The sequence below is a fragment of the Zingiber officinale genome, unplaced genomic scaffold, assembly GCF_018446385.1.
Source record: "Zingiber officinale cultivar Zhangliang unplaced genomic scaffold, Zo_v1.1 ctg136, whole genome shotgun sequence".
Classification (NCBI taxonomy): Eukaryota; Viridiplantae; Streptophyta; class Magnoliopsida; order Zingiberales; family Zingiberaceae; genus Zingiber; species Zingiber officinale.
The window spans coordinates 100,097-125,338 of NW_024589832.1; the positions used below are offsets into that span (position 1 = coordinate 100,097).

The following is a 25,242-nucleotide window of genomic DNA, read 5'->3' on the forward strand; positions in this document are numbered from 1 at the left end:
AGCGGAACCAAAGATAACCCGGCCAGGGGCTCGGGTTTCCGACGCAAGGAATTAAGTGGCCAAGCGGATGGACCGCTCGGCCGGGACATAGGGAAAGGAGGCAGAGGCCGAGCGATTAGACCGCCTGGCCGTTCCACAGGGAAACAGGGGAAAAGGTGTTCAAGCACTAGAGGTCTTCTAAGCCGAGCTGGCATAGATGTCCGGTCGGGAGAAGGGCTTCAGCCGAACGGGTGAGCGCTCGGCTCGGGAGGAAGAAGCCCACATGCTCAATGGTTAGGCATTATTTAGATTCATGAGGAGAAAGGTTTAACCGTCCCATCGAAGGGATGGTCTGAACTGTAGGAGTATGACCTCAGATATGCTCCCCTGACAGGACCATACCGCGATATGCTCCCCTGACAGGACCATACTGCGATGTGACACAGGGCATGCGGGCCTCCCGATGTAGTTGCCTGGTGTTCCTTGAGTGCTCTATATAAGGCCTCTCATTTCTTCATCGGAGGTACGCCAGTCTTCATCCTGCAGCCACCTTCTTCATCTGTTCCCCTGCTTGACTTGAGCGTCAGAGGGTCGTCGCCGGGAATCTCCCCGGCCCGACTTCTGTGCAGGTTTGTCGGAGATTCGTGCGACCAGGAGGAGACCTACGTCATCGACTAGGAGAGCGCCACGTGCCCAGCGTCCTTTGGTTCGACGATTCGGACAGGATCATATATATTGGTGTATAAGTTTTTAAAATAATTTACTTGCTAAATATCGGTAATTTTAATAATTTACTGACTATTTATTTAAAAATATTATTGGTTAAATATATATTTTGTTGTCATTTTTTAAAAATTGTATCAGCTAAAATAATGGTTTGTGAATGATACTTAAAAAATTGTATCAATAGACCAAATTAATTATTTTTAGTCTGTAATCAATATTATCAACTAAAGTATTGTTCATTTTATTTTGTTGGTAAATCCTAGTGTTTATGCATGCATCTGCCAACGTATTTTCTTGATAATTTAATCATTTAATTTAGTTGATAATTTATTGCATAATTTATTAATTTAGTGTACACGTACCTCCATCTTCTTCTTTTGAAAATTACCCATTTAAATTATAAAAATATTATTTATAAAATTACGTTTTCTTGCTTATAGTGTTCTTCTATTTGTTTTTAAAATTTATTTGATATGGCGCTAATTAATTAAATTTATGATTAATTTAGTTATAACATTGTAAATTTAGATACAATCATTAATTTAGTTAATAAGAAAAATCTCATGTAATTCTGATTATTGTTAATATTATAATTAAACCTTATAAATTATAATCTAAATTTACCATGTAAGATTATATGATAATTAAAATTAATTTAATGTGTATCATATGAAAATTCAGTTAAAATTATTTTTTATGAGGTAAACTCATTTTGAAATTTGAATTATAGTTTTTAACAATTTATATTTTTAAAAATAATTTTTACAATAAATAACAAAATCAATAAAGCTTCTATTTAAACGTTAGACGCTCTTACCAAATTTTGAATTAAACAAATAGAGAATGATATTTCTAATAAATATTGATAATGGAAATTGTTACATGTGACAATTATTAACGTTTTATTGGTTATCAGAATTTAATCTATTTGCAATAAATCAGTGAAAAAAATAGATATTATACTAATCTATATATAAATAATGATATTTCAAATCAATTAATCTTGAAGGCCCGCTCATCTAAGTAGTCATTATTCATAGAGTCGTCCTCCATCTAAGTAGGATATGCTTTGCCTAATATTAGTTTTACGCCCTAATTATTTTTTGTTTAAAATAATAATTTTACGTCCTAATTAATTTTGTTTCAGAAAATAGCAATACCTTTTTTAAGGATAGATTAATTATATTGTTTCCCAAAAAAACTATTTCTCCCAAAGAATCATTCTTAACTATATATATTGTTCTCTCTCTGCAACAAATCTTTTGTTCGTTGAAAAACACTAAATTTTTAGAGGATAAATTACATGACATCCCAAATGTCTATAACTTAAGTACTTCTAAATCATTTTCGCTCAACCATCCGATCCTTTTATCTCTCAAAACACTATGCTTTGCAGTGAAAATTTAATAATGTTCAAACTTATTTATTTATTAAACTTGTTCAACCTTATTTATTAGGAATCTTATCAAACTCGAGCTTAATTAAGTTTTTTGTCAAGCTTAATTAATAGTATTATTTCTCTTTTAAATTAGATTAAACTAATATTATTCTTTTATTTTTTTAATATATTATGAATAATTTAAAATTATAAAATTTATAAATGATTATATTTTATTTTCTTAAAAAAACTATAATTTTTTATTTATCTAATTTTTAAATCATTTTTAGATTTTAAAAATATTTATCTAAAAATATATAATAATAATAATAATAATAATAATAATAATAATAATAATAATAATAATAATAATAATAAAAACGAGCATATCTACATAAAAAAACATAAACAGACACAACGAGCATATAGTTCAAAATTACAACTAATTCAAGCACAGGTTGTAATTAAAGTACGTTCGCAAAGGAAGCAGACAGATCGAAAGAAAATCGTGTGAAGAGCCAGAACCTACTATGCCCTCTCGATCTTAAGACTCAACACCCCTGGAGATATGTATTCAAAAACACATAGATCGCCTTCTTTAAGCTTCGTCTCTCGGACCAGCTTCTTCCATCCGGTGGTTATGGCGATTTTCTCATTCAGACCAACCCAGAGCCGAATCGGCCACAGCTTTCCAAGACAATCCAAGGACATCGTCTCCGACTTCGTTGCAGGCACAAATCCTGGGGGCAGATACTGCAATATAATGCAACGATATGAATATTACATGAGTTTAATGCTGTCTGATGAATTAATTAACATTGATAATTAATTAATCTCACTCACAATTTGGGCCCTGGCCAGATCAACGTTATACGATCGAAGTTCCCATTCGAATGTGGAAAGTCGTTCGCCTTTGTTCCTCGCTCTCTTCTGAGACCATTTCGCCTTCCTTTCAGTGATTGCCGTTGGTTCCTTAAAACCTGTAGATCATCAAACAATATTTACCTAATTGTTGACAAATTAAAAGTGTAGATTTGACACGACTAACCTCCACTTCTAATCGCCAGGTCTTGCACAAGACACCTTGGAGCAGCAGAATCCAGGTCATTGCAATCGTACCAGATGCAGCATCCGTCGGAATGAAACATTTCCACTGAAAATACCGTGTTGCCTTCGTAATGGAACAGAACAGAGTTGCCCGGTTTGAGACCGTGAGCTCGCACAAATAACTCCCAACCTCTGCCGAACTGCACGTCGAGTTCGTCGTCCTCGTTCAGCAGGACCTGGATGTGCCAAAAACTGTCACTTGGTGAAAACAAAGTGGCCATTTGCAGCGCACTCTCCTCCAGGTGCTTGACGAACCGACGAGGAACAGCCTGCAAACAGAGATACATGCAAAGATGATGCTTAGGGTAGAGGACATGCAGCAACAGGTGCGGTTACTTACAAGCATAGTCAACGACTCTGGAGACAGAAATTTTATAAAACTCGGGCGGCCCGTAGAGTTTGCACCATTTCTCTCAATCGATACAGCCATGGAGTCGCAGTGAAGAGGAGGGAGGGAGTGAGTAAACCAAGCAAATAACATCAACAAGCACATCAATCGATAGAAAACCAAGTACATATAACCTAACCTATGTTGAACGGAGGAGCAGGTTAGTCACGCCGGCTCGCGAGGCCAGGTTTGGCATGGCAATGGCAATGGCATGACTGCTTTATTTCTTTTTCGCAGGAGCAGGGCATGCAATTAGTAGGCGTATCAGCGGAACGTATCTCATATCTTGGCCCGTGATCGGAGTTGGCGGACGGCAAGGCAGGTTTCAGGTTTGTCAATGGCGTTTATACAGTGAGTTCTCTCTTTGTGCAGCAGGGACAGACCTTGGATTAGTAATGACAGCTAGCTGTTAGAGGGAGTTGGAGGGAGCTGCAGGCTTCTGACGCCGGAAGGACATGTTTGGAATTAGCAATGAAAGCTGTCGGAGGGAGTTGGCCTCAGAGCTGGCTCCTGTTTCCCGAGAACAACGAGTAGAGATATATATTCCTACAGGCACCCTCCTGAAATTGACGTACGGATTCAACGGTGGGTTCTGAGACTGTACGTTAAATTCTCAGTGAATCCCGGCCCTGATAGTTTATTAGTGACTAGTGTTCTGTATCTAAGAACTTTGTTTAAGTAATTAGTAAAATTTCTGTGATTATTCTTTCCCATTTTTACTTACATTGGATGACAAAACCAAGCACTTAAACTATTAGAATTCATAGATGTAGAATTTGAAGAGCTTTAACGAGAATTTGAACTTCAGTTATGACCTTTTAGATGTGTTTTGTTTTAATAATTGAACTAATCGTCAACAATTGCTTGTTTCAAGGATGATTAATTATGCTAATTGTTTGTCACCTTTTGATTCGAACTGTTTCACAATCATCTTTTAATTTTCATCTTCCATTTAACTTTCTTTGTAGCTCAAGTAATATCCTCCAGCTCAAGTAATATTTACATCTACTAAAGTTTATTTGTCTAAACAAGCTCGAGATGTTCACCCAGAACATCTGTTGGTAAGGACAATCTTCGAATCAACCACGGCATTGAATGTGAATTAGAGAAACAGAGTGTAGCATCCTTTAAAGTACCGGGCACGACTGTGCGAGATCAGAATGCATTTAACTCTGCAACTCCTAAAAAGCATGTAAGTTCCGTGAAATAAGAAGAAATCGAGGCAAGGAAGAAAAGTCTAAAAAGACTATAGATGTGTTATATTAGGATACAACAAATTCAAAACATCGCCTAAGAATATATCAGGGAACTCAAATAATATTGATCCAAGTGTTGTGGATCCCAACTCCAAAACTGTTTATTAATTTTTATCACTTTAGTCCTTTGTTTCATTTTTTTTCTAGGCAAAGAAAAATATTGATTTCCTTCTTGTTGAAGTTAGAATAACCATTGATTGAACTGGAAGACTACAAATCAAGAAGCTTCCTGTAAAGTTGCCATGGAATTATTTTCACCCCACTTTGAAGAATCAATCAGAGAATAAGATTCAGTCTTAGTATTTTTTTTTCCAGCTGACTATTTTTTTAAATTTTTTTTTTTAAAAAAAATACAGGAGGCATTTTAATTTCCCTTGAACTATCTATCTCATATTCATTTGACCATGGAAACTGGAGCCGAGCAGCACAGGTGCAATGAACATGTGTTAGAGTTCGGACCAAGTGGATGATAACTTGTGGTGATTATTGAGGCGAAGAGGCAGTTTTGGAGCCAGAACATTCGCACGTACGATACATACACTTCCAAACTAAGGTTTATTATTTTGCGCACGCGGAGGGCGCCCAGATCCATTTGCCTCGCGCCTCTGCCTGTCTGACACCTGGCTCTCCTTCGTCGTCGCCGACGTGTCTTGCCGTGTCGTGTGATGTGGTCGCGCCACGAAACGTATGGCCGGCGACTGAGACAACGCTCTTTTCGTGACTCCGCTGGCGCAGCGCCACTAATTTAATTACTAATAGGAGGGAGGGCCATTACGTCATTCCCCAAGAAGCCTTCAGATATTTTGCGGTGAAGCCGCCCGTAAACTTGTGGCGGACACCGAGACCTCGATGAGCCCACGGCGAGCGGAGCCCTTTAAATCGCCCACGTCAAATAGATCTCGTGGCTCCGTAATTGAATTCCACGTCATTAAGGTGCAAAAGGGGTTCAACGTTTGGGTATATGAAAAAATAGCTCCTTTTATGCCTCCCCGTTGTAACGATTTGATCCTGTAAAGCGGCGAGTAAATTATGGCGGGCGTTTTGGCTACTTCACTTTTTTAAAAAAATTATACCTTTCATCATCCCGAAAAAGAATGAGACGATGGTTTACTTAATCTAAATAAATGATAAAATAATATTGAAAATGTGGGAGAAAAAGGACGACTATAAATTAAACAAGAAGAAATTGAAACAATTCGATGTAGACTTGGTATGTGGACAGAGATGGCTCTACGCGACCGCCATAAGATCCCAAAGTCCCCCCTTTTCCATTCCATATATAATCTTCGAGCTCGGTCGATCGAATGCGAGCTTTCTTTGCGAATCTCTCTTCTGGTTGGTAAATATCGCAGCTTTTGAGGATTTTTGGAGATGAAGCAGAAGACGTGCGAGCTCTGCTGCGGCGAGGCGGCGGTGTTCTGCGAGGCAGACGCGGCCTTTCTCTGCTGGACCTGCGACGCGTCGGTCCACGGTGCGAACTTCCTGGTCGCTCGCCACCTCCGCCGGGTTGCCTGCGCGAGCTGCGACGCCCTCTGCCCCGCCAACCACGTCCTCGATCGCGCGCGGCGCCTCTGCGCTTCATGCTCCCCCGACCAGGACCACTCCGACGCGTCCTCGTCCTGCTTATCTACTTCCGAGTCTTCCGCCGCGACGGCGCCGCCTCGCCGGTCGCCCGCGGCGGTGGCGAAGAGGCGGCTCGGAGAGGCGGAGGCAGTCCTGCTCACTTGGAGCCGACGGATGGGGCTGCGAAACGTCCGGCGCTGCTCCGAAGCGGCGGCCCGGATGGCCGCCGAGTGCAGCAGAACGAAAGCGACACTGCCTCTTAAAGTGGCCCTCGCGGCCGCGCTGTGGTCGTCCATCAAGCGATTCGAGATCGAGGCGACGGAGGCAAAGTCGAAGGCCGGAGCAGAGGCGCTCCGAGGGCTGGAGGCGAGCTCCGGCGTGCCCGCGAGACTGATTGTGACCGCCGAGTGGAGGATCGCCCGGCGAGTTCGAGTCGCGGACGCGGAGGAGGGCTGGGCCGAGTGCGCGTAGAACGATGCCAGCCACATGTTTTGTACTTTTTTATAATTTAACCGTCAATTTCGAATAATAGTAGACTTGTGATGGTTTTTCAAAAGAGAAGTGTAAAGATTTATCGTCCCAGTTTGTGGTTAAACTTTAATAAATAAAGGAAAAATGGTTGTCAACTGAAACAAGCAAGTTGATCGAATTAGATTTGTATATTTCATACCATATGTTTGATTGAGACCCAGTATCATAAAAAAATCATAATTGCGTGGTCCAAAAAAATTACATTTTATTTAGGGGATAGTAAAATAAAATACACTGATAATAAAATTTGGATAACAGAATATTAAAATGCCTTAATTGTTATTGTTTGTGGCTTTAAATTTGTTTAATTTTGGTAAAAATGGGCCGGTTCGAACCAGGCCGGAGAGTCCCGACCAGGATTGGGGTGGGCTTCGTCATCTATCTTGACGTCGGCAGTCAGAGCTCCCGCTACGTATAAAATCCAACACCCAAACCTAAACCTAGTGATTCGCATCTGGGCGGGTTTGCTAGTCTCGGCAGCCCAAAACCCTGCCCTCTTCCTTCTTCCCCCTCTCGCCCCATTCTCGTTGCAGCCCTGCGAAGAAGAGCGAGGAGAAAAGCTACGAGACGAATCCATCCTCTACCTCACGATTTCTTTGGGCAAAAACAGGTATTTTTTTTCTTTGAATTGCTTGCTCGTGATCCTTGAAAACCCTATGTCGTTCTGACACGGTAGTCTACCATGGTAGCGATGGCCGCGGTGGCTCCCTAATGGAAAGCGTTTTCCCTCGTCCACTTGTCTTATCGAGCTCATGTATTTCCATTTCTCATACTCAATTTAAACGGCTGAAAATTTGACGGCAAGAATAGATTCTTGAGGACATTTTCGTTTTTTCAGTGGCATGGGCATGTCTGGACTAATTATGGCAATTTTGATCTCCTGTTATCTTGATCATTTTAGGATAGATAATTGTGAGATTATCGAATAATTTGACACATCTAGAACTAAATGTTGATGTTTGTGGTTTTTATGGAGAATTAGTTCTTTTCATTTTAGGCCTTACTACTGTGTACTTGCTTCATTACCTAATCTTAATCCTATTAGCACGCACCTTCGAGTTCAGTACATGGATTGGATGACAACGACTTGTTCTGTTGAAAGATCATGTATGTTACACACTTGTAGCATATTGTGATTAATGTCCAGTTAATTGTACAATGAGGTCAAAGGAGAATTTTTCTCCCTTTTATTATTATAATTGTTGACCCACGGGAAAACTTGTATTCACAATTTTTTGTTATAGATGTACCCATCACACTGACAGTGCTTAAAAATGTATGGTGATAAAGCTCTTTTATTCTTTGTGAAACAATTTCATGTAAGGAAGTACTGCTAAACTGGGAACAATTATTTAACACTAGTATCAATATCAAAGTGATGTGCTTAGCTTCTGCAGTTTCGTAGTTATCTATTAAAGAAAAGGCCAATCATTTGTCTAGAAGAATGAATTCTTCTTATGTACCGAGAGGCCAGAATTGAATTAAAACAAACATATCAGTAATGGGCTCATCCTTGTAAGGACGTGCAAAGAGATAAAGGCATGTTATCAGGTTTTTAAGGAGTTGGATCTGAATTATCCATATATAGTGATACAATACCAAAATGTGGTAATAAACATTTGTTTTCTGTCATCATGCTCACTCAACAAAATCCCTAGCATCTGAGTTGAAGTAAGTGAGAAATAATTCATTTTTTGAGTGTTTCTTTTCATCATTATGTTGGTTGATTCCATACTTCTGAAGTTGACCTTAGTTAGCTGCCTATCCATATTTACTCTATGATTTTTGGAAAGTGGATGCTTGTTGTACATGGTCAACTTGATTTGGGCCTTAGGTTATATTTCTGAGTTATCCTTTTTTGGGGTGACAATCATGGATTTTTTAATTCACATTACTCTCATTGCAATACCTTGTGTTAACTTGTAAAATCAGCAGGTTCTTGGAACTTAATGGGTGTAACAGGTTAGTAGATTTGGTAGGATCCTTTTGGTCTTCTTGTGTCATTTTTTCAAACACAGTAGATTTTGATGTTTTTATTTTGATATTCAGCTTTTGTTCAAGGATAATTGCCACTCAAATCAGGAATCACAGAAGAGAATGACTAGCAATCCACAATCTTCAGGGGCACAGGTACATGTTCCACATGTCTTTGCTCTTATTTTGCGTTTTTTACCTGTTTCGTCTTTCACTTCCTTGGTGGTAGGCCTATTGTGTGCCTTGATGTCTCTCTAGTTATTTTATTTTGTTTCTTTTTTCTCAATATTGCATCATGATAATTATGTCACATGCCATTTATAGCCCCTTAGACCTCCAGTAGTGGGTTCTGCTGGTCCACCACCAAATTTTGGTGCCTCCATGCCTGTACAAGTAAGTCTGCTTCATTTTTTTTTGCATTTTTTTTTCCCTTTATTTGCTTATTTTTACTGTGATCTAGTTGTCATGTGAATATTGCAGTATAGGACAATGGTTCCAGCCCCACAATTTGTCCCAGCTGCCTCTCAGCAATTTAGGCCTGTCCCCCAAGGAATGCCAGCGCCAAATATTTCCATGCCTGCTGGTCAAACTCAAATGCCTCATTTTTCTCAATCAACACAGCAATTGCCTCCAATGTCAGGCCAACCGGGTCAAGTGCCACCATCATCCCAAGCAATTCCAATGCCATATGTTCAAGCAAGTAGACCTATCTCATCTGGGCCGTTGCCACCTCAACAAAATGCTCAAGTGCCAAACAATGTGCCTAATCTTCCAGGTGCAGCAATGCCCCTTTCTTCATCATACACGGTAAGGCCCCAAAGCTACAAAGAAAAGCTAGCATACCTTCATTTTGATCGATTGTTTGATGTTACAGTATTGGATTGCAGTTTGCAACATCTTATGTTCAGGCACCAAATACCATAAATGCTCCAGTTCAGTATCAACCAGCAACACAGGTGACCCCTTCGAGGACACAAACCTGGGCAACACCTGGAACTCAGAGTGTACCTCTTGTTGCACCTTTGCATCAGACTGCCCAACAACCTTTGGCTACCTCTGTGACTGTTCCAGTAAGTTTTGTTTTAATTTTTTTTTTTTCGCATTTGTTAATTCTGCTTAGATGAAAATTTTGTAGTCTCCTAGCTTAACCTTTTATGTCTGATGAAAAAAGGCACAAACTGTACAATCAAATTCTACAGAACAGAGCTCTTCTGACTGGCAAGAGCACACTGCTGCTGATGGAAAAAGGTGTGGATTGAGTAATTATGCTTATTTTATGTTTTCTTTTCATGAAGTTACTATTTCTATTTATGATTGCTATTGCTACTTAAATTAAAGTTATTCAGAGTTAAAGTTACTTTCATCAATGTATGTCAATGTTCCACTAAAATGCCAGTGGTGTGTTATGTCTGATATTAGTACATGATATTCTTTGTCCTCCATTAGTTTTGTACATTATTCCTTTTTGTTATGATTCATCATTTTTTTTTTCTTTTCAGATACTATTATAATAAGAAGACTAGGCAATCTGTCTGGGAGAAACCCCTTGAATTGATGACGCCTATTGAGGTAAGTCATTTTATGAAACACTGATATGCTTGTTAATTTTGGTATGGACTTCATATCACACCAATTATTTTTTCTGATTGTGCTTCATTTGATCAGTCCTGTTCATGTTTGACATATGGGACACCTTTTCAGTGTGCTATAAGTATGTAACATCTAGTTGTTGTGACCAACCAGAAATATTTAATTTATACAAAAGATCTATTGCTAAGGTGGTCTTTATATCCGCGAAGTTTGGTAAACACAACATTCTCACCTTAACTCTTTTGTAGTGTATCTGGTTTAGGTAGTTTTAGTTGTAGGTTCATGTTTGCCTTGGTAGAAAAAGTTTAACTTAATCATGTCGATTAAATTACTTGATTAGTTTTAAAGTTTATCACAAGTACTTGCTTCAAAATTCTCACAGACAGGTATCTTCCCTATGTGGTTATTTTCTGCAGTATTTGTTGGTGCGTCTCTTATCATGCATCTGCCAATAACATGTTGATTATACTGTAATTAGCCAAGTTGTCACTAAGTTTTCGTAACTAAGACTACGCTAAGTAGGATATGCTTTGCCAGCATGGTGTTTGCTTACCCGTTTTATTTGATCAGACACATGGTGTTTGTATCCTTCTTCTGCCCTAAAACATGTGTTTCATTCTTTGCTTGATCAAGGGCTTTTCTTGTTTTAAAATAGATCTAGCTCCCGTTATTCATTAACTTGGGCGAGTTTGGTGGTTCTTATTATATTGTAATATTTTGTGAACAAGAAAATATTTCACTACCAGATTGTTTCTTGGCCTTGACTTCATTCGTGACTTGTATATCTTGAATTTGAGATGTTATTGTGCCAAATTTCATCTTGCTTTCTTTACTTAAATGTATCTGGTTGAACTTCCTCTTTACATAACTTTTTATTGGTCTTTATATCTTGCTCCTCACTTATTCTTTTATTGGAAATCTCAGTAGTATTTGGAGTAACATTTTTTTTTGGTATCAGAGGGCAGATGCATCCACTGACTGGAAGGAGTTTACTACCTCAGACGGTCGAAAGTATGCACTGATTTTTTTTTTAACATTTTCTTCTAGTTTTCTAAATTCCTCAAGCACTGCTGTTTTTGTTCCATTAGTAAAATTGTTTTTATTTGTTGTAGATATTACTATAACAAGGCCACAAAGCAATCCAAATGGACAATTCCTGATGATCTTAAGGTTTTAGCTTTTCATTTTTATTTCATCTGTTATCTTTTTGTCCTATTATAGTTTTATGCCAATCGCCAAACATGGCTATAAATACGATGAGATAATTTTAACCCACATTTTGATTTTAGCTAGCCCGAGAGCAGGCAGAGAACACTGCTGCTAATCTGACATCAAATGAGACTGAAACAACTGCAACTGTTACTTCAACAGTTCATTCTGCTGAGATTTCTTCTTCCAATCCTGTGGCTTCTGCTGTGCCCTTGGTCTCATCTAATTCAACGCAATTGCCAACTAATTATGGTGTACAACCAAATGTTATGGCATTAACACCTACATCTGTAGCAGTTGCAACAAATTCTGGTATGACTTCTAGTTCTGTTGGGACAGAACACACAAGCTTGCAATCTGGAATTCCTCAACCTCCTCCTGTGAGGGATCAATTTTCTAATGCTGGCGTTGATGATACCATCACTGAAATTAGGTATGCTTCCTAGTGCTTTTCAAATGTATGCTTTCTTCATATAATTAGTTAAAATTAGTATATTTATACCTTTCCAGGAGTAATCAGAATAAATCACCCTCGACACACATTGCTAGCTTACCTGATGGGACTTCTCAGGATCTTGAGGTATGGAAACATAGATGTGGCATGCTGTAATGACGATACATAGTTGCTTATACATTTTAAGCTAGATAAGTGAATCATTTGAGATTCATTTATGATCATCTTATGCTTCATCTAGCCATATCTATCTTTGTTCATATCTGTATTTCATATTAGCTTTGTAACCTGTTGCTTATGTTAGTAGTCGTTGTGATGGTAATTTATTAGCATTATGGTTTCAAGCATAGGGACTCACTACAAGCTTGCATTGAGCATTGACATGATAATTTTCCTCTTTTTTTTTCCTTTCTCAAAGATGAGCAGTGTAATGTGTTCTTCTTGAGTCATCACCTATACATTTTAAAGTTGTTTATTCAACTAGATTGTGTGTTGCTTGCTTGACTGAACGAAGTTTGGCTGTGGAAGTCAGGTAAGATTTTCATTATGGCATAAGTCTTGTATGGCTAAGCATTAAAAGTGTGATTTGTGGATTGTGTGATTTTTTCCTGTGACCTGCTTGTTTCATTTTTGCCTCTTGACATATCTGTAGTTTTATGGAACAACTCAATACTAAAATGAGAATCCTTGCCTAAGCAATTTTCTTCTATGGGACAAATTTTTATCCTTGTACACTGTCGTTGATGCTATAGGAAGACAAAAAAACCATGCCAACTGTTGAGAAATCGGGCACTCCAACTGAAGATAAAGAAGTTGATGAAGAACCCTTGGTTTATGCTAATAAGCTGGTAAGATAATATGTTTCATTTGTTTTGATAGTAAATGAGGGTTTGTAACTGATATATCCCTTTAGGAGGCAAAAAATGCTTTCAAGGCTTTACTTGAATCTGTCAACGTTGAGTCTGATTGGACATGGGAGCAGGTAATATTTTTTCTTTCTTTCTTTCGTTTTCATTTTTTTGTTTCAAATTTTATGTAAAGAGTCAGAAGATACCTTTATAGTACATTTGCTGACATGTGGTTTTATTGTTCGAATTTGTAGGCAATGAGGATTATCATCAACGACAAAAGATACAGTGCTTTGAAAACTCTTGGAGAAAGAAAACAAGCATTTAATGAGGTAAACTTTTGTATAAAGTTTTATACGTAAATTTTGATATTGGAAATGGTTTATCATGTTATGGTGCGATATTTTAGTCTGTCATTCTATATTTGACTGAATTTGTATTCCAAAATGTCATTTGGCTGCTTATCAAAGTTGTCTTCTTGTACAGTATTTGGGTCAAAGGAAAAAACAAGAGGCTGAGGAGAAGCGGATCAAACAGAAGAAAGCACGGGAAGATTTTACAAGAATGTTAGAAGTAAGTAATATTGTAAATGTGGCTCCCTTTGCTCTTAATCATTCAATTTACATTGTTTTTTTTTGGTAGGAATGCAAGGAACTGACATCACAGACTCGATGGGGGTTTGTATATGATATTTTCATGTTTTTAACAATTTTAAAATATTTTACCTTTTAAACCAGATGGATTCCATGGGAGGCTTATTTTATTGCTATGTAGGACTTATGTTTGCTTTTGATGTTTTGTCAGCAATTTATACTTAAACGGTTGTCAATTTATGCAGAAAGGCTATATCCATGTTTGAGGATGATGAACGTTTCAGTGCTGTTGAGCGTCCAAGAGAGCGTGAGGATCTATTTGAAAGTTATTTAGTGGAGCTTCAAAAGAAGGTTGGAAATTTGTTTCAGGGCCACAAGTAGTGATTTCTACTAGAAATTATACCAATTCATTTCTTGTATCTGATTCCATGTGTTCATGCTTTCTCCTGAAATAACTAGTCAATTGCTTGTCTTATCCTTGAAATGACTTTCTGCTGCCCTATTTGCTTCATGATTATGACTGTGACAATATGATAATGCATTACTTGATACCTTAGTGGGACAAGGATTTATTGGGAATCTACCTATAAATTTGAGGAATTTGGGCTGTCAATTGTTTGTTATTGCAATAAGAGCACGTAATTATAGCAAGGGGTGTACTATGAATGATTTATTGGCGGTAGCAAAAATAATTGGTGCACCACGATGAAACATAAAGGGATTTCTTTCTATGAGTGTTGGTACTGTCTTTACTAGTTTAGAATCTCATTTATATCTGTTTTTGATGTCCTTGTTACCTCTCTTTGATGTTTTAGTTTTGAAATGCTTAGCAAAATCCTCCTTTGCAATAATTGCTGTGCTATGGATCTTTCTGCAGGAAAGGATAAAGGCTGCTGAGGAGCATAAAAGAAATATAATGGAATACAGAGCATTTCTTGAATCCTCTGACTTTATAAAGGCATTACTCAACTTGATCATCATAGTAGATTCAATTGTTTTACTTAAATGTATTTTGATTTTGTTTTATCCCTGTATTTTAGGCAAACAGCCAGTGGAGAAAAGTCCAAGACCGTTTGGAGGATGACGAAAGATGCTCTCGACTAGAAAAGCTTGACCGGTTGGAAATTTTTCAGGTTAGCTAGTCTTTTTTGTTTGTGACACAAGGATCTTTTGCTAAGCTTTACTTGTACAGGAATATATTCATGATTTAGAGAAAGAGGAGGAGGAGCAAAGGAAGATACAAAAGGTGCATCTAACTTCGCATGGCGTCAATTTCATATAGATTTTTTACTAGATATTCACTTCATTCTTTCAATGTTTGCAGGAACAATTACGGCGTGTGGAACGTAAGAACCGTGATGAGTTCCGTAGGTTGATGGAAGAACATATTGCTGCTGGAATTCTTACTGCCAAAACACATTGGCGTGATTATTGTGCACAGGTATTCTGGGATTTTTTCGAATATGCCTATTCTTGCATCTTTCTGTCTACATTGCCTTTGTATCTTTCAGGTTAAAGATTCAGCACCTTACTTAGCAGTGGCATCAAACTCATCTGGTTCAACCCCAAAAGACCTTTTTGAAGATGTTTTTGAGGAACTTCAGAAGCAGGTTTTTGTTTTTTTTCCAATTGTTTTAGTAACCAGTCATTTGTTTAAATGTTTATGATAAGGCTTTGATTGATTTTCATATGTAGTGTTGTGATGTTTTTATTCATTTTTTACTATGTTCTTTTTGCAGTATCACGAAGAGAAAATTCAAATTAAGGATGCAATGAAGATTGGAAAAGTAATTCGTTTGTATTCTATTTATATTTGTTTTCAGCTTGTACAGATCCCTAATGCTATTATTAACTTCATCCAGATTACTTTGACTTTGTCATGGACATTCGAGGACTTCAAAAATAGTATTGCAGATATTGATATCCAGAAAGGAGTATCTGAGATAAGCTTGAAAGTAGTTTCCATATTTCATTATTTTAATCTATTTATTTTAATATTTTCTCTTTTAAAAAAATTTAACATTGAGATGATCTACAAATACGGACTTAAGAAAACCTGATAGCTGGAACTTCTGTAGACAAACATTACTCTTACTTTCAGGAACTCTTTCTTTTTGAATCATGCATCCTCTCTGCACTTTTCTATATGCATTACCTCTCCTCTAGTGGGGAAGCAATGCTTTATAGTGCAAGCACATGGTTTTTTTTTTTCCTTTCAAAATCTAGTTTGCTATGCATCTGGTAGTTCAAGAGCTAAGGTCTTTTCATATCCTAACTGAGATTGAAGCGTCTGTTTTCATTTAGTTTGTCTTTGGTTGGGTATTTCATATCAATTTTTAGTACTGATATCATGTGGACAGCATGTTTCAGAACTCTTGTTTCCTATATTTAAGGAGCCTTTTTGCAGCCTTGAAATCTTTTCTTTGAGAGAAATCTTGTATGGGTTGCTTATATCTGATGGCATGAAGAAGTTTTTTCTCATACTGAAATACATACAAACTAATGGAAGTCCAACTGTTTGCAAAATTGCAAGAATTCATGAGGCAATGAGTGGGGAAAAAACCTCAATTTCTTCTTTCAAAATACTTTTAAATTTTTTACTTGTAATTTTCCTAATGGTCCTTTTTCCTTAAATGTATCTGTGATTTGCAAACCAAATTTTAACCATAGGTTTGTTTGCCATTTTAGTTTCACACTTGACTATGAGGGCTTTATAACAATTCATATTTACATGGTTCCATGTGGTATTTCCAAAAAATGTTTGCAAAATTGCGAGAATTCATGAGACAATGAGTGGGAAAAATTCATAATTTATTTTAAAAAAGTACTTTAGTTTTACTTGTAACTCTCCCAATGATACCTTTCCTTGAATGTATCTGGTATACACAAGCCAATTTTTAGCCAAAGGTTTCTTGAGCATCTTAGTTTCACACATTCACCATGATGCTTTGTAACAATTTGTACTTAACATGGTTCCACGTAAAGTTACCAATGAAGATTTTTTTGCATAATAATAGTAATTATAATATGGTTCATTTTGTAAGCTAGTATTTACATACCATGTGAAGCTTTTCGATATATGTAGCTCGTTTATGATGAATTACTCGAAAGGCTTAGGGAGAAAGAGGAAAAAGAGGCTAAAAAGCGCCAACGTCTTGCAGATAATTTCTCTGATCTGTTATATTCAATCAAGGTAGATTCTTCACTAACCTTTTGGCAGATTTATCTTTTGTGTCAAGTAGTCCAATTTAACTTTTTACACTGTAGGAAATTTCTGCATCTTCCAAGTGGGAGGAGTGCATATCACTGTTTGAAGAGAGCCAGGATTATAAGTATTGGCTATCTCATTGTTCATATGTATATTTTTCCCCCTGCTAGCATAAATATTTGATTTCTTTTTGTCATAAGGTCAATTTGTGATGACAATTTTGCAAAAGAGATTTTTGAGGGCCATATTGCTCATTTGCAAGAAAAACTGAAAGAAAAAGAGCGCAGGAGGGAAGAAGAAAAGGTAATAAAGTTTCTTTGGGTTCATGATTCATGTTTGCTTCTGACTATGTTGGTTAGAACTCCACCTCATTGCCAATTGCATCGTTTTGCAGAGGTTAATTGTTTCTGCTTTTTCTTAAAACTGAGTGTGTTTGTATTTATTTTGTTTGCATTATTTTATATTTTTCATGTCCTTGTAGATTACATAAAGAAATACAATGTAGCTGTTTATATTCTTTTCATATTGTCTTTGGAAGTGTCAACGCTTGACGGCAATTTTACAAGGAAATCAACTGAGTAGAAAAGCACATAGCTTAAGTTTTTATTTATTTTTAAAATGAAAGTAGATGGTTTTTGTTTGACTGGAAAATTAAATTTGTTTCCCTATTGCTTGAATAAATTTAAAGATAACAAAATTGTTACTACATTTTTTCTTGAATATAATTCAAAGAGTGAGAGTAGCTATTGCCTTGGGTAAGGGGATTCAACCTCTCTTTCTCCATGGTTCACTCTTGGTGAATTATTGCTTTATCTTTGAAGTTTTGAACTTCATATTTTTTTTATGCTTTAAGCTGTTAAGTATATTCACCGAAAAGTTTGCATTTGACTGCCATCTGGATGGCTTTAATGCATCTTTAGTGATAACTGAGGTATTAGTCTGCTTATATCGAAATGCCATATTGCAGGCAAAAAAGGAAAAAGAAAGAGAAGAGAAAGAGAGAAGGAAGGAGAAAGAGAGAAAGGAGAAAGACAGAGAACGTGAAAAGGAAAAGGGAAAAGACCGAGTTCGAAAAGAAGAAACAGAAAGTGACATTGTGGATGTGATGGATCGAGATGGTACGAAGGATCGGAAACGGGATAAAGACAAAGAAAAGAAGCACAGGAAGCGCCATCACAGCACAACAGATGATTTAAGCTCTGATAAGGATGAGAAAGAGGAGTCTAAGAAGTCCAGGAGGTACAGCAGTAGTGACCGAAAGAAATCTCGGAAGGTATCTAAGTATATAAACCATTTTTATTTTTTGTTTCTATAGTAAGTCTGTCACATTAAATGTAATGCAATTGACCTCCTGAGTGAATTTTCAGCATTCATATGGTACTGATTCTGACACTGAAAATCGGCACAAAAGGCATAAGAAAGATAGAGATGGAACTCGTAGAAATGGTGGTTATGAGGAACTAGAAGATGGAGAACTTGGAGAGGATGGGGAAATTCGTTAGTCCTTTTTACACTTGCTCTTCTAGTTCTAATTCTGTTTCTTGTTTTCACGTCAATCTTGATGAAGTTTGCTAGGATACTAGTCTGTGGAGAGCTCTATCTTTACTAAATGTTACCAAAAGCTGTACCCCCCTTAATATTTGGCACATGAGTGCATGTAGTATGCAAGATTTACTTGTGTAGATTCCTTGTTCTGCTAAATTGTTGTCATTGATGAATTTATCCATAATGTAATTGTTTTCTCATACTGTTTCATTTGTTACATTTTTGCATCAGCTATTTCAAGGATTAGCGGAATTGAATTGAATTGAACTGAATGGATCAGTGGGAGGTCGTAAAGGTAAACGACACTAAAGAAAATTGAACAAGGCAACACATGCAATTATTACTGGCTAATGACATGTTCACTGGAGAGGTGTTGCAATTGGCCGTCTTCTAATTCTCTTGCTTATTTAACTACTAAATCATAACAATAGCATTAAGGCATAATATATCAAGCTTTAGGGAGATAATTCCTTTGTTTTTTTTCTTCAACCCAAAAATAAGTTCTTTATTTTAAAAATAAATAAATCATCCTAGTATTTCACCCATGGAATTTTTTTTTGTCGTAAGATTGTGAAGTTTTTCATAATAAGTTTATTTTCTCTTTTAGGGGGAAAAAAAAAATAGTATTACAGAGGGCTATTGCTAACAATTACAATTGTTTCCGTCACCCTTGTACGTATCGATTCGAACACGTATATTGCGGGAGAGTACTGCAGAAAGGGTTAGAATGGCTATGCAGAAAACATGGGTTAATTATTGCAGTTGAATTGAGGAAAAGGGCCGAATATGCACTCCAACAATGATGAATCAGGTCTTCTTATCGAATAGCTATGCCAAGAACTAGACAGCAATTCATTCATAATACAAAGGTGGTAGCTGACTGATTGCTGATTCAGCTAGCGAGAACATTGTCGCATTCCACTGTTAAATTATATATACATAAATGAAGAAATCTACCAATTTACAAAACTTGTTGTTCTACGTAATATTTTCCTAGCTCGCTCGCTGTTTTCCTATTCATCCGTCTCTCTGGAACATTAATTTTCTGAAGAGCCCACATATCTTATCAGTCACGTAAAAACAACTCTAAGAAATCAAAATGCAATGATTGATCAGTGCCAAGCAAGCAGTTAATTAGGACTGCAACGTACGTTCTTAATTCACTGATGAAGCATCATGCACAAAGGTCCTCCTTAGTTTGTTTCCCTTCCTTTTTACACTGCACCCTTCATTTGCTGTCACATTGCTATTGCCTATTGTCTATTGCCTATTGCTTTAGCAATCTGGTGGTGGGGTGGAGGAAGATTTCTTGTCTTGTGTAGGGTAAAGCAAGAAGCAAAGAGAAAGGGAAAATGCATGCATCCATGGAATGGACCCTTGACGTATGGGTGGACTCTGGAGTGTTGCCAAAGTCATGCATGGCTTTAGGCATCATTGTCCTTGTTGTTGTTCATCGTAAAACTCAGTTTCTTCTCAGGTACCAACCATGCATGCTACAGACGGAGATGCCAACTAATTAATTAATTGCTTTAACGTGGAGAAGCTGGTGCTGTGTGGGCCAGTAGTTAAACTGAAAAAACAAAATCCTCCCTAGTCCCTATGCAAATGCAAGGCTGCCCATTTATGCCAAAGTTGGCATCCATTCGGTTAGCTTTTGAGTTCCTTAGCCACTAGCCCATGGCTTTCCAATATGAACTTGCATAATTTATGGATTTTTTAATAAGATATATTTTTCTGTTCGCCATTGTGTTGCTTGCCTTCCTTCCAGCAGCACACAAAATGTAACCCAAAGTATTATTTTTAATTTTTTTTTTTAATTAGGTTAGGTAATGTCGAATCTGAGTTTATCAGTTCAGTTTCATGAAAATTTTTCATCATCTATCGGGATAAATCGGGAAAATATTCATGACGAACAATCCAGAAGTCCAATATGTTTGATTACAAATTTTATTTAAAAGATTTTTTTTTATAAAATATGTCATATCTAAGAATTAAATTATAAATATATGAATGACAATTAAACACCTTTACATTACATCATAATCCAAAGACAATTCATTGGTGGTAAAAAGATGAATAAGCTCGCCTCCTACGTCCCCGTCAATCTGTCCCAGGGTCAACACGAAGGAGGTAAATCACGAGTGACTATTAGCCTTTGGAATAGTGACTAACACATAAGGGAGACATTTACCTCGACTTTACCGAGATTCAAACCTCAAATTTCATTGATGACAACACCTCATATGTAAATCACTAGACTCATCCGAATGAACATAATCCAAAGATAACTCAAGAGTTATAGGAAGTGGAGGGAACATAATCCAAAGATAACTCAAGAGTTATAGGAAGTGGAGGGAGACATCACCAACCCCTATCCTTTTTCTCGTAATCAATTTCTTTTTCCTAGGGCAAGATAACCCCTTTATGTGTCTGTATTTAATCGATTCTCCCTAATTTATTCAATTTCTATTTGATAAATAATATCCATTGATAAAATATTATATTAATTTTTTTATTTTTGAAAAATAATATTTATTTATTTCTCATTTTTATTTTCTTCGTCCTAACTTTAGTAAAATATTTTAATAATAATCATTTTGCGTGATAAAACAGCAGCTCGATATAAGTTGAGCTCACCGTCACGCCCACGCTCTCTTTCTCGCCACCGTTTCTTCTTTATTCACACAATCATACATCACACATGGAGGCACTTTATTCTTCTCGCTCACTGGTAGGTGACCCGAACCTTTCTCTCTCACTTCCCCATGAGTGAGTTCAAAGCCGCCTACTCTGCTCCTCCTCCTCCTCGGCAGCGATTTGGTTGACGGCGTAAGAGTCCAAGAAGGTCGGATGAACAGCACGTCAGGCGAGGCAACTAAGGGCGTGGGTCGCAGGCCGCCGTTCACGGAGGTGCAGTGGCAGGAGCTGGAGCACCAAGCGATGATCTATAAGTACTTTATGGCAGGGCTTCCCGTGCCGCCGGAGCTCATAGTTCCCGTCCAACGAAGCTTCGAGGTTTTGCCTGGCCGTTACTATCACCGCCCTGCGCGTAAGCGGTTCTTCCCATGGGTTTGTGTTTTTTTTCCTTTGTCGGGGTTATTGTTCGATGGATTTGGCTGATATTCGGTCAATATTGTTGAAATCGAGGTCGTTTCTCCTTTTTCTTGTTAGGTTTCATTGTTATCAATCGCTTTATCTCGATACCTAGGTTTTTTATACCTATATTCTTTTAGGTTTTTTTTTTTTTACCTATACTAGTACCGCCATTTTACCACTTTGATGGTTTCTCAAGTTCATCATATTATGGGATCCTGCGTTGTAAAATGCAACGCGATTATTTACCGTTCTCCCTTGTTTCCGTTAATCTGATTGAAAGATTCTGGCTTTAGACATTTCTATCTGTTCTCTCTGGCTCTGCTTCCGTGATAGGGTTTTCAATCTTTTAAAGCCTAAAGTTTCTATACTGTTTCCTTTTTCTTTTTGTGCACTCTTTGCTGTTATTCTGCTGCCCTTTCTTATTTCAAATATTTCCCGTCTCTCTCGGCCTGTCTGTGTGAGTGTATCATATTGTTTTTTTCACTTATTGTGCATATTTGAAATGGTAATGTCTTGAAGAAATTAATACTTAATACTTTCTGTAGTGGTCTGAGTTTTAGACTATGTTACAGTTTTGATCTTTATCATTGTACTTGAATGCTTGATTTAAGGTTTCTGCCTAACACAGTAATTTTCTTATGACTACTATATATTAAGAAGATTCTACCCGTCACTTGTATTAAGGAAAATGCATTTTAATCTGGTTGTCTATTTTGATGTATGAAATAATGTATTCTTGCATTTTCCTCATCCATACGAGAAACTTGGTTTGTTGGAGAACATTACTGATGAAACCTGACTGGTTGGATGTTATTTGTGTTCAGTAAGTTACTGTTCTTACTACGGAAGGAAGCTGGACCCTGAACCTGGGCGGTGTCGTCGCACCGATGGGAAGAAGTGGAGGTGCTCAAAGGATGCGCATCCTGACTCCAAATATTGCATACATCACATGCACCGAGGTCGCAACCGTTCAAGAAAGCCTGTGGAATCACAATCTATCTCCCAATTACAGTTATCTTCATCAACTGGGACCACCACGTCTCCCACTGCAGGGTCCTCCGTTCCCCAGCATTCTATTACAGAACGTAGCGATACGTCAAGTTTGTTCCTTGCTTCCTCAAGCTCCTTGCAGCTGCATATGGACCCTGGTCCCTTAGAGAGCAGGTAGTCTTTGTCTTCCCCTCATGTTGAAAAGGCAGTTTAAGTTTCACTCACTTTCATATTTTGCAAATATGTTTTAAGATAGTTGGCAGCAAAATTGTTTAAAATTTTGAGAATTTTAATAGCAAGTGTAGTATCCTACTTGTTTTGTAGACATGCAATATCTCCACTCCATTTTCTGAATAATCTGAACCTGAAGGCTTTAAGTTGTCAGTTCTGGAAGAATCAGAGAATAATCTGTGGACTTGCTCTTTTTCCACTCATAGAGCATAGGAATAGGAAGATATTTCTTCTCATTTGGCTGTTGACTTTTCGAAGAATAATTTTTTGCAGTCTGGATTCATGCAGACTCCAGATAAATTTAAGACTTCTTTAATTTAGTGCAGATGGTAGATGCAGAGTGTGTTTGGGTCATCATATGCTATCATTTATTATGTGATGAACAGAAGAACAGGAAACGCTTTGTTTGTGTGGGCGATTGACTTTTGTTGACATCTAATATTTATAATGATGTCTGTGTTTTAGCTTCATCTTTTCCTGCTGGAAAACATGATTTAACAGTCACAGTGAAACTAGAATATTTAGCGATTGTTAAGTTTGGCTTAATTACTATCTGCTGAATGATTCTGATAGATGGTACTTAAGATACCTTTTTTTTTCAGATACAAATGAAATTATGCTTCCATTCTTAAACTAGCAATTTGTTTAGTTTTTTTTAGTTTTGCTTCCAGCTTCTGTAGTAACCAGCAACAGCATAATTTTTGAGAAGGTTGTTACGCTGTCATATGCAATAGCAAGACTGCTTATTTCATTAATCATTGAGATAATTTCTACTGTTTGTAGCTGTAGATGGATTTAGATATTCTTCATGGTTGGAAGAAAATAGCAGCAGCGAATAACTTGCTTTTTAGAAAGTGGAGTTCATTACTGTCCCACACTATCCATGGGAAATGTTAATGATTTACTGTGAAGTTGTTTAAATTCTAGGAATTCCTCATATGTCAATAATTTTTAGGCATGCTTATCGTTTTCTAAAGAATCTTTCAAAAGTATTTTTCTTTAAAATTCACAACCTTGCTTGTTTCCAAGAAAAGAAGGCTCAGGACTCTAATGAGTTCAGCGCAATTTAGTTTAAGAACTTGACGGGATTTTATAATCCCTTTTAGGGCATGCTTTAGTTTTTTTAGCATGAGGTTTGGATCAAAAATTGTGATTTGAGATTCAATAAGAATGATCACAGAAATTCTTATGAAAGTGACTGATTTTTGGCCTGTTGCAAAACCACCTGAAGAAATGCCTCTGATTGTTCAATTTACTGAACACTATGCGAGTAGGTTTAAAAATAAAACCCAAAATATTACCTGCAAGCCGCAAGCAAGGGTGTTTTTTATGAAAATTACGTGACTGGTTATTGCAAGCTGTTCAATTTCTGTTCTCATGAATGGCTTATCTAGTTCTTTGGATGTAGAGAACCTGAAACAACAGAAACATGGTGGAATTGTTTACTTGGTTAGTCTCAAAATAGTGTTCAAATGAGTGTGCCAAACTTAACTTTTCAAGTATATTGATTCGCACGGCCAGTCGAAACTAATTCATCTTGAAATTTGCAGATACTTGTCTAGTACTAAACCTGGAATGGCTGAGCATACTTTCCTCACTGAAACATCTGGTTCTGCAAGGGGTCAAGGGATCTATAGCATTGACAACTTATGGCACTTGACATCTCCTCGAGTATCTTCATGGCCTTCGACAAAATTTAGCACCCCTTATTCTGTGCAAACTACTTACCCTCAATTCCCAGTGGTGCAGCATCTCAGTCAGGCAACCCTCAGCCCAGTATCCAGACAACAGCATTCTTTCATTAGAAGTGAGGTTGATGCACCAGCAACTACAAAACATGAGGGTCAGTTCGTGTTGCCTTTTTTTAATGAATGGCTGAAGACACGGGAATCTTGGTGTAATCTCGAAGAGGATAGATCCAAACTAGCATCCATCTCCACAACCCAGCTCTCAATGGCCTTTCCAATTGCTGCCTCAGACATATCTACATCCTCTTCCAAATCCTCCAAGAGTGAGTCTGCATCCAGTCACACTGAACCCACTTAATATGATTTGACTCAGCTTCGTTGAGGATGTGTAGCTCTTGGTTGTGACTGACAACCATCTAATCAGAATGTGCGTCGGATTCAATGAGTTATGAATTGCTTTGAGAAAGAGCAGAGCTTGTTGCTAGTACGTTGTCGTCTTTCTTGTTAGGTTTAGTTATAAAATTTACTGTCTGGTTTTGTTGTTACAATTTTGCACTGAACTGCCTCACTTTAGGTTTAGTTATAAAATGATGCATTCAAGAAAGTTGTTTGGTTCTGGATGTTTTTAGCCATCCAACATGTGACTCTCTTTGTTTACTTATTCCAGAAACAAAAGCAGCTTTTGAAGATCAACTACTGATGGTGGTGATATGCACAGTTGGGAACAAATCTTTTATTAGAATGAAAATTTTCCATGTCACTTCTAATTCCAGTCTTCATGCAATCTGTTTTTATTAATTTATCTGAGATTTCTAATTTCACTTACAAAGGACTCCAAGTTGATTATTACCAATTTACTTGGTGGGATAGCCAACGAGAATGTTACTT

At 37.3% G+C, this 25,242-nt stretch overlaps 3 protein-coding genes across 6 annotated transcripts; all 3 read left to right on the forward strand.

Annotated features, from left to right (window-relative positions):
• Positions 1 to 6,205: 6,205 nt before the first annotated feature.
• Positions 6,206 to 6,868, forward strand: LOC122036300 (B-box zinc finger protein 32-like). Its single transcript, XM_042595582.1, has one exon. The coding sequence runs from the start codon at positions 6,206 to 6,208 to the stop codon at positions 6,866 to 6,868; it is 663 nt and encodes a 220-aa protein (XP_042451516.1).
• Positions 6,869 to 7,360: 492 nt separating this feature from the next.
• LOC122036315 (pre-mRNA-processing protein 40A-like) lies at positions 7,361 to 18,556 on the forward strand. 4 transcript variants are annotated; one of them, XM_042595603.1, is made up of 31 exons: positions 7,362 to 7,538; positions 7,618 to 7,682; positions 8,864 to 8,903; positions 8,978 to 9,058; positions 9,227 to 9,295; positions 9,383 to 9,709; positions 9,790 to 9,972; positions 10,074 to 10,150; positions 10,402 to 10,471; positions 11,451 to 11,503; positions 11,605 to 11,662; positions 11,782 to 12,134; positions 12,212 to 12,281; positions 12,908 to 13,003; positions 13,069 to 13,137; positions 13,258 to 13,335; positions 13,490 to 13,576; positions 13,646 to 13,680; positions 13,842 to 13,947; positions 14,474 to 14,554; positions 14,637 to 14,729; positions 14,789 to 14,842; positions 14,921 to 15,037; positions 15,108 to 15,206; positions 15,336 to 15,383; positions 15,459 to 15,551; positions 16,682 to 16,789; positions 16,864 to 16,928; positions 17,005 to 17,107; positions 17,772 to 18,077; positions 18,172 to 18,556. In XM_042595603.1, coding segments are annotated over exons 2-31 (3,156 nt in total). In that variant the 5' UTR covers positions 7,362 to 7,538; positions 7,618 to 7,680; the 3' UTR covers positions 18,307 to 18,556. The 4 variants fall into 4 exon arrangements, with proteins under 4 accessions (XP_042451540.1, XP_042451537.1, XP_042451539.1 ...); XM_042595605.1 differs by having other exon boundaries at positions 8,864 to 8,890; XM_042595606.1 differs by lacking the exon at positions 18,172 to 18,556 and having other exon boundaries at positions 7,361 to 7,538; positions 16,665 to 16,789; positions 17,772 to 17,823.
• A 2,458-nt stretch (positions 18,557 to 21,014) lies between these two features.
• Positions 21,015 to 24,986, forward strand: LOC122036310 (growth-regulating factor 4-like). The gene is made up of 3 exons (XM_042595594.1): positions 21,015 to 21,398; positions 22,270 to 22,609; positions 24,217 to 24,986. The coding sequence occupies exons 1-3, from the start codon at positions 21,200 to 21,202 to the stop codon at positions 24,710 to 24,712; spliced, it is 1,035 nt and encodes a 344-aa protein (XP_042451528.1). The 5' UTR covers positions 21,015 to 21,199; the 3' UTR covers positions 24,713 to 24,986.
• Positions 24,987 to 25,242: the final 256 nt, after the last annotated feature.

What these genes read in the sequence shown, in the direction of transcription:
- LOC122036300 (XM_042595582.1), top strand. Translation starts at nt 6,206, where the DNA reads ATGAAGCAGAAGACGTGCGAGCTCTGCTGCGGCGAGGCGGCGGTGTTC.
- LOC122036315 (XM_042595603.1), top strand. An exon ending in GTAACAGGTTAGTAGATTTG is followed by an intron (nt 8,904 to 8,977) that starts GTAGGATCCTTT and finishes TTTGATATTCAG; the next exon opens with CTTTTGTTCAAGGATAATTG. An exon ending in ACTGCTGCTGATGGAAAAAG is followed by an intron (nt 10,151 to 10,401) that starts GTGTGGATTGAG and finishes TTTTCTTTTCAG; the next exon opens with ATACTATTATAATAAGAAGA.
- LOC122036310 (XM_042595594.1), top strand. Translation starts at nt 21,200, where the DNA reads ATGAACAGCACGTCAGGCGAGGCAACTAAGGGCGTGGGTCGCAGGCCG. An exon ending in TTACTATCACCGCCCTGCGC is followed by an intron (nt 21,399 to 22,269) that starts GTAAGCGGTTCT and finishes ATTTGTGTTCAG; the next exon opens with TAAGTTACTGTTCTTACTAC. An exon ending in CCTGGTCCCTTAGAGAGCAG is followed by an intron (nt 22,610 to 24,216) that starts GTAGTCTTTGTC and finishes TGAAATTTGCAG; the next exon opens with ATACTTGTCTAGTACTAAAC.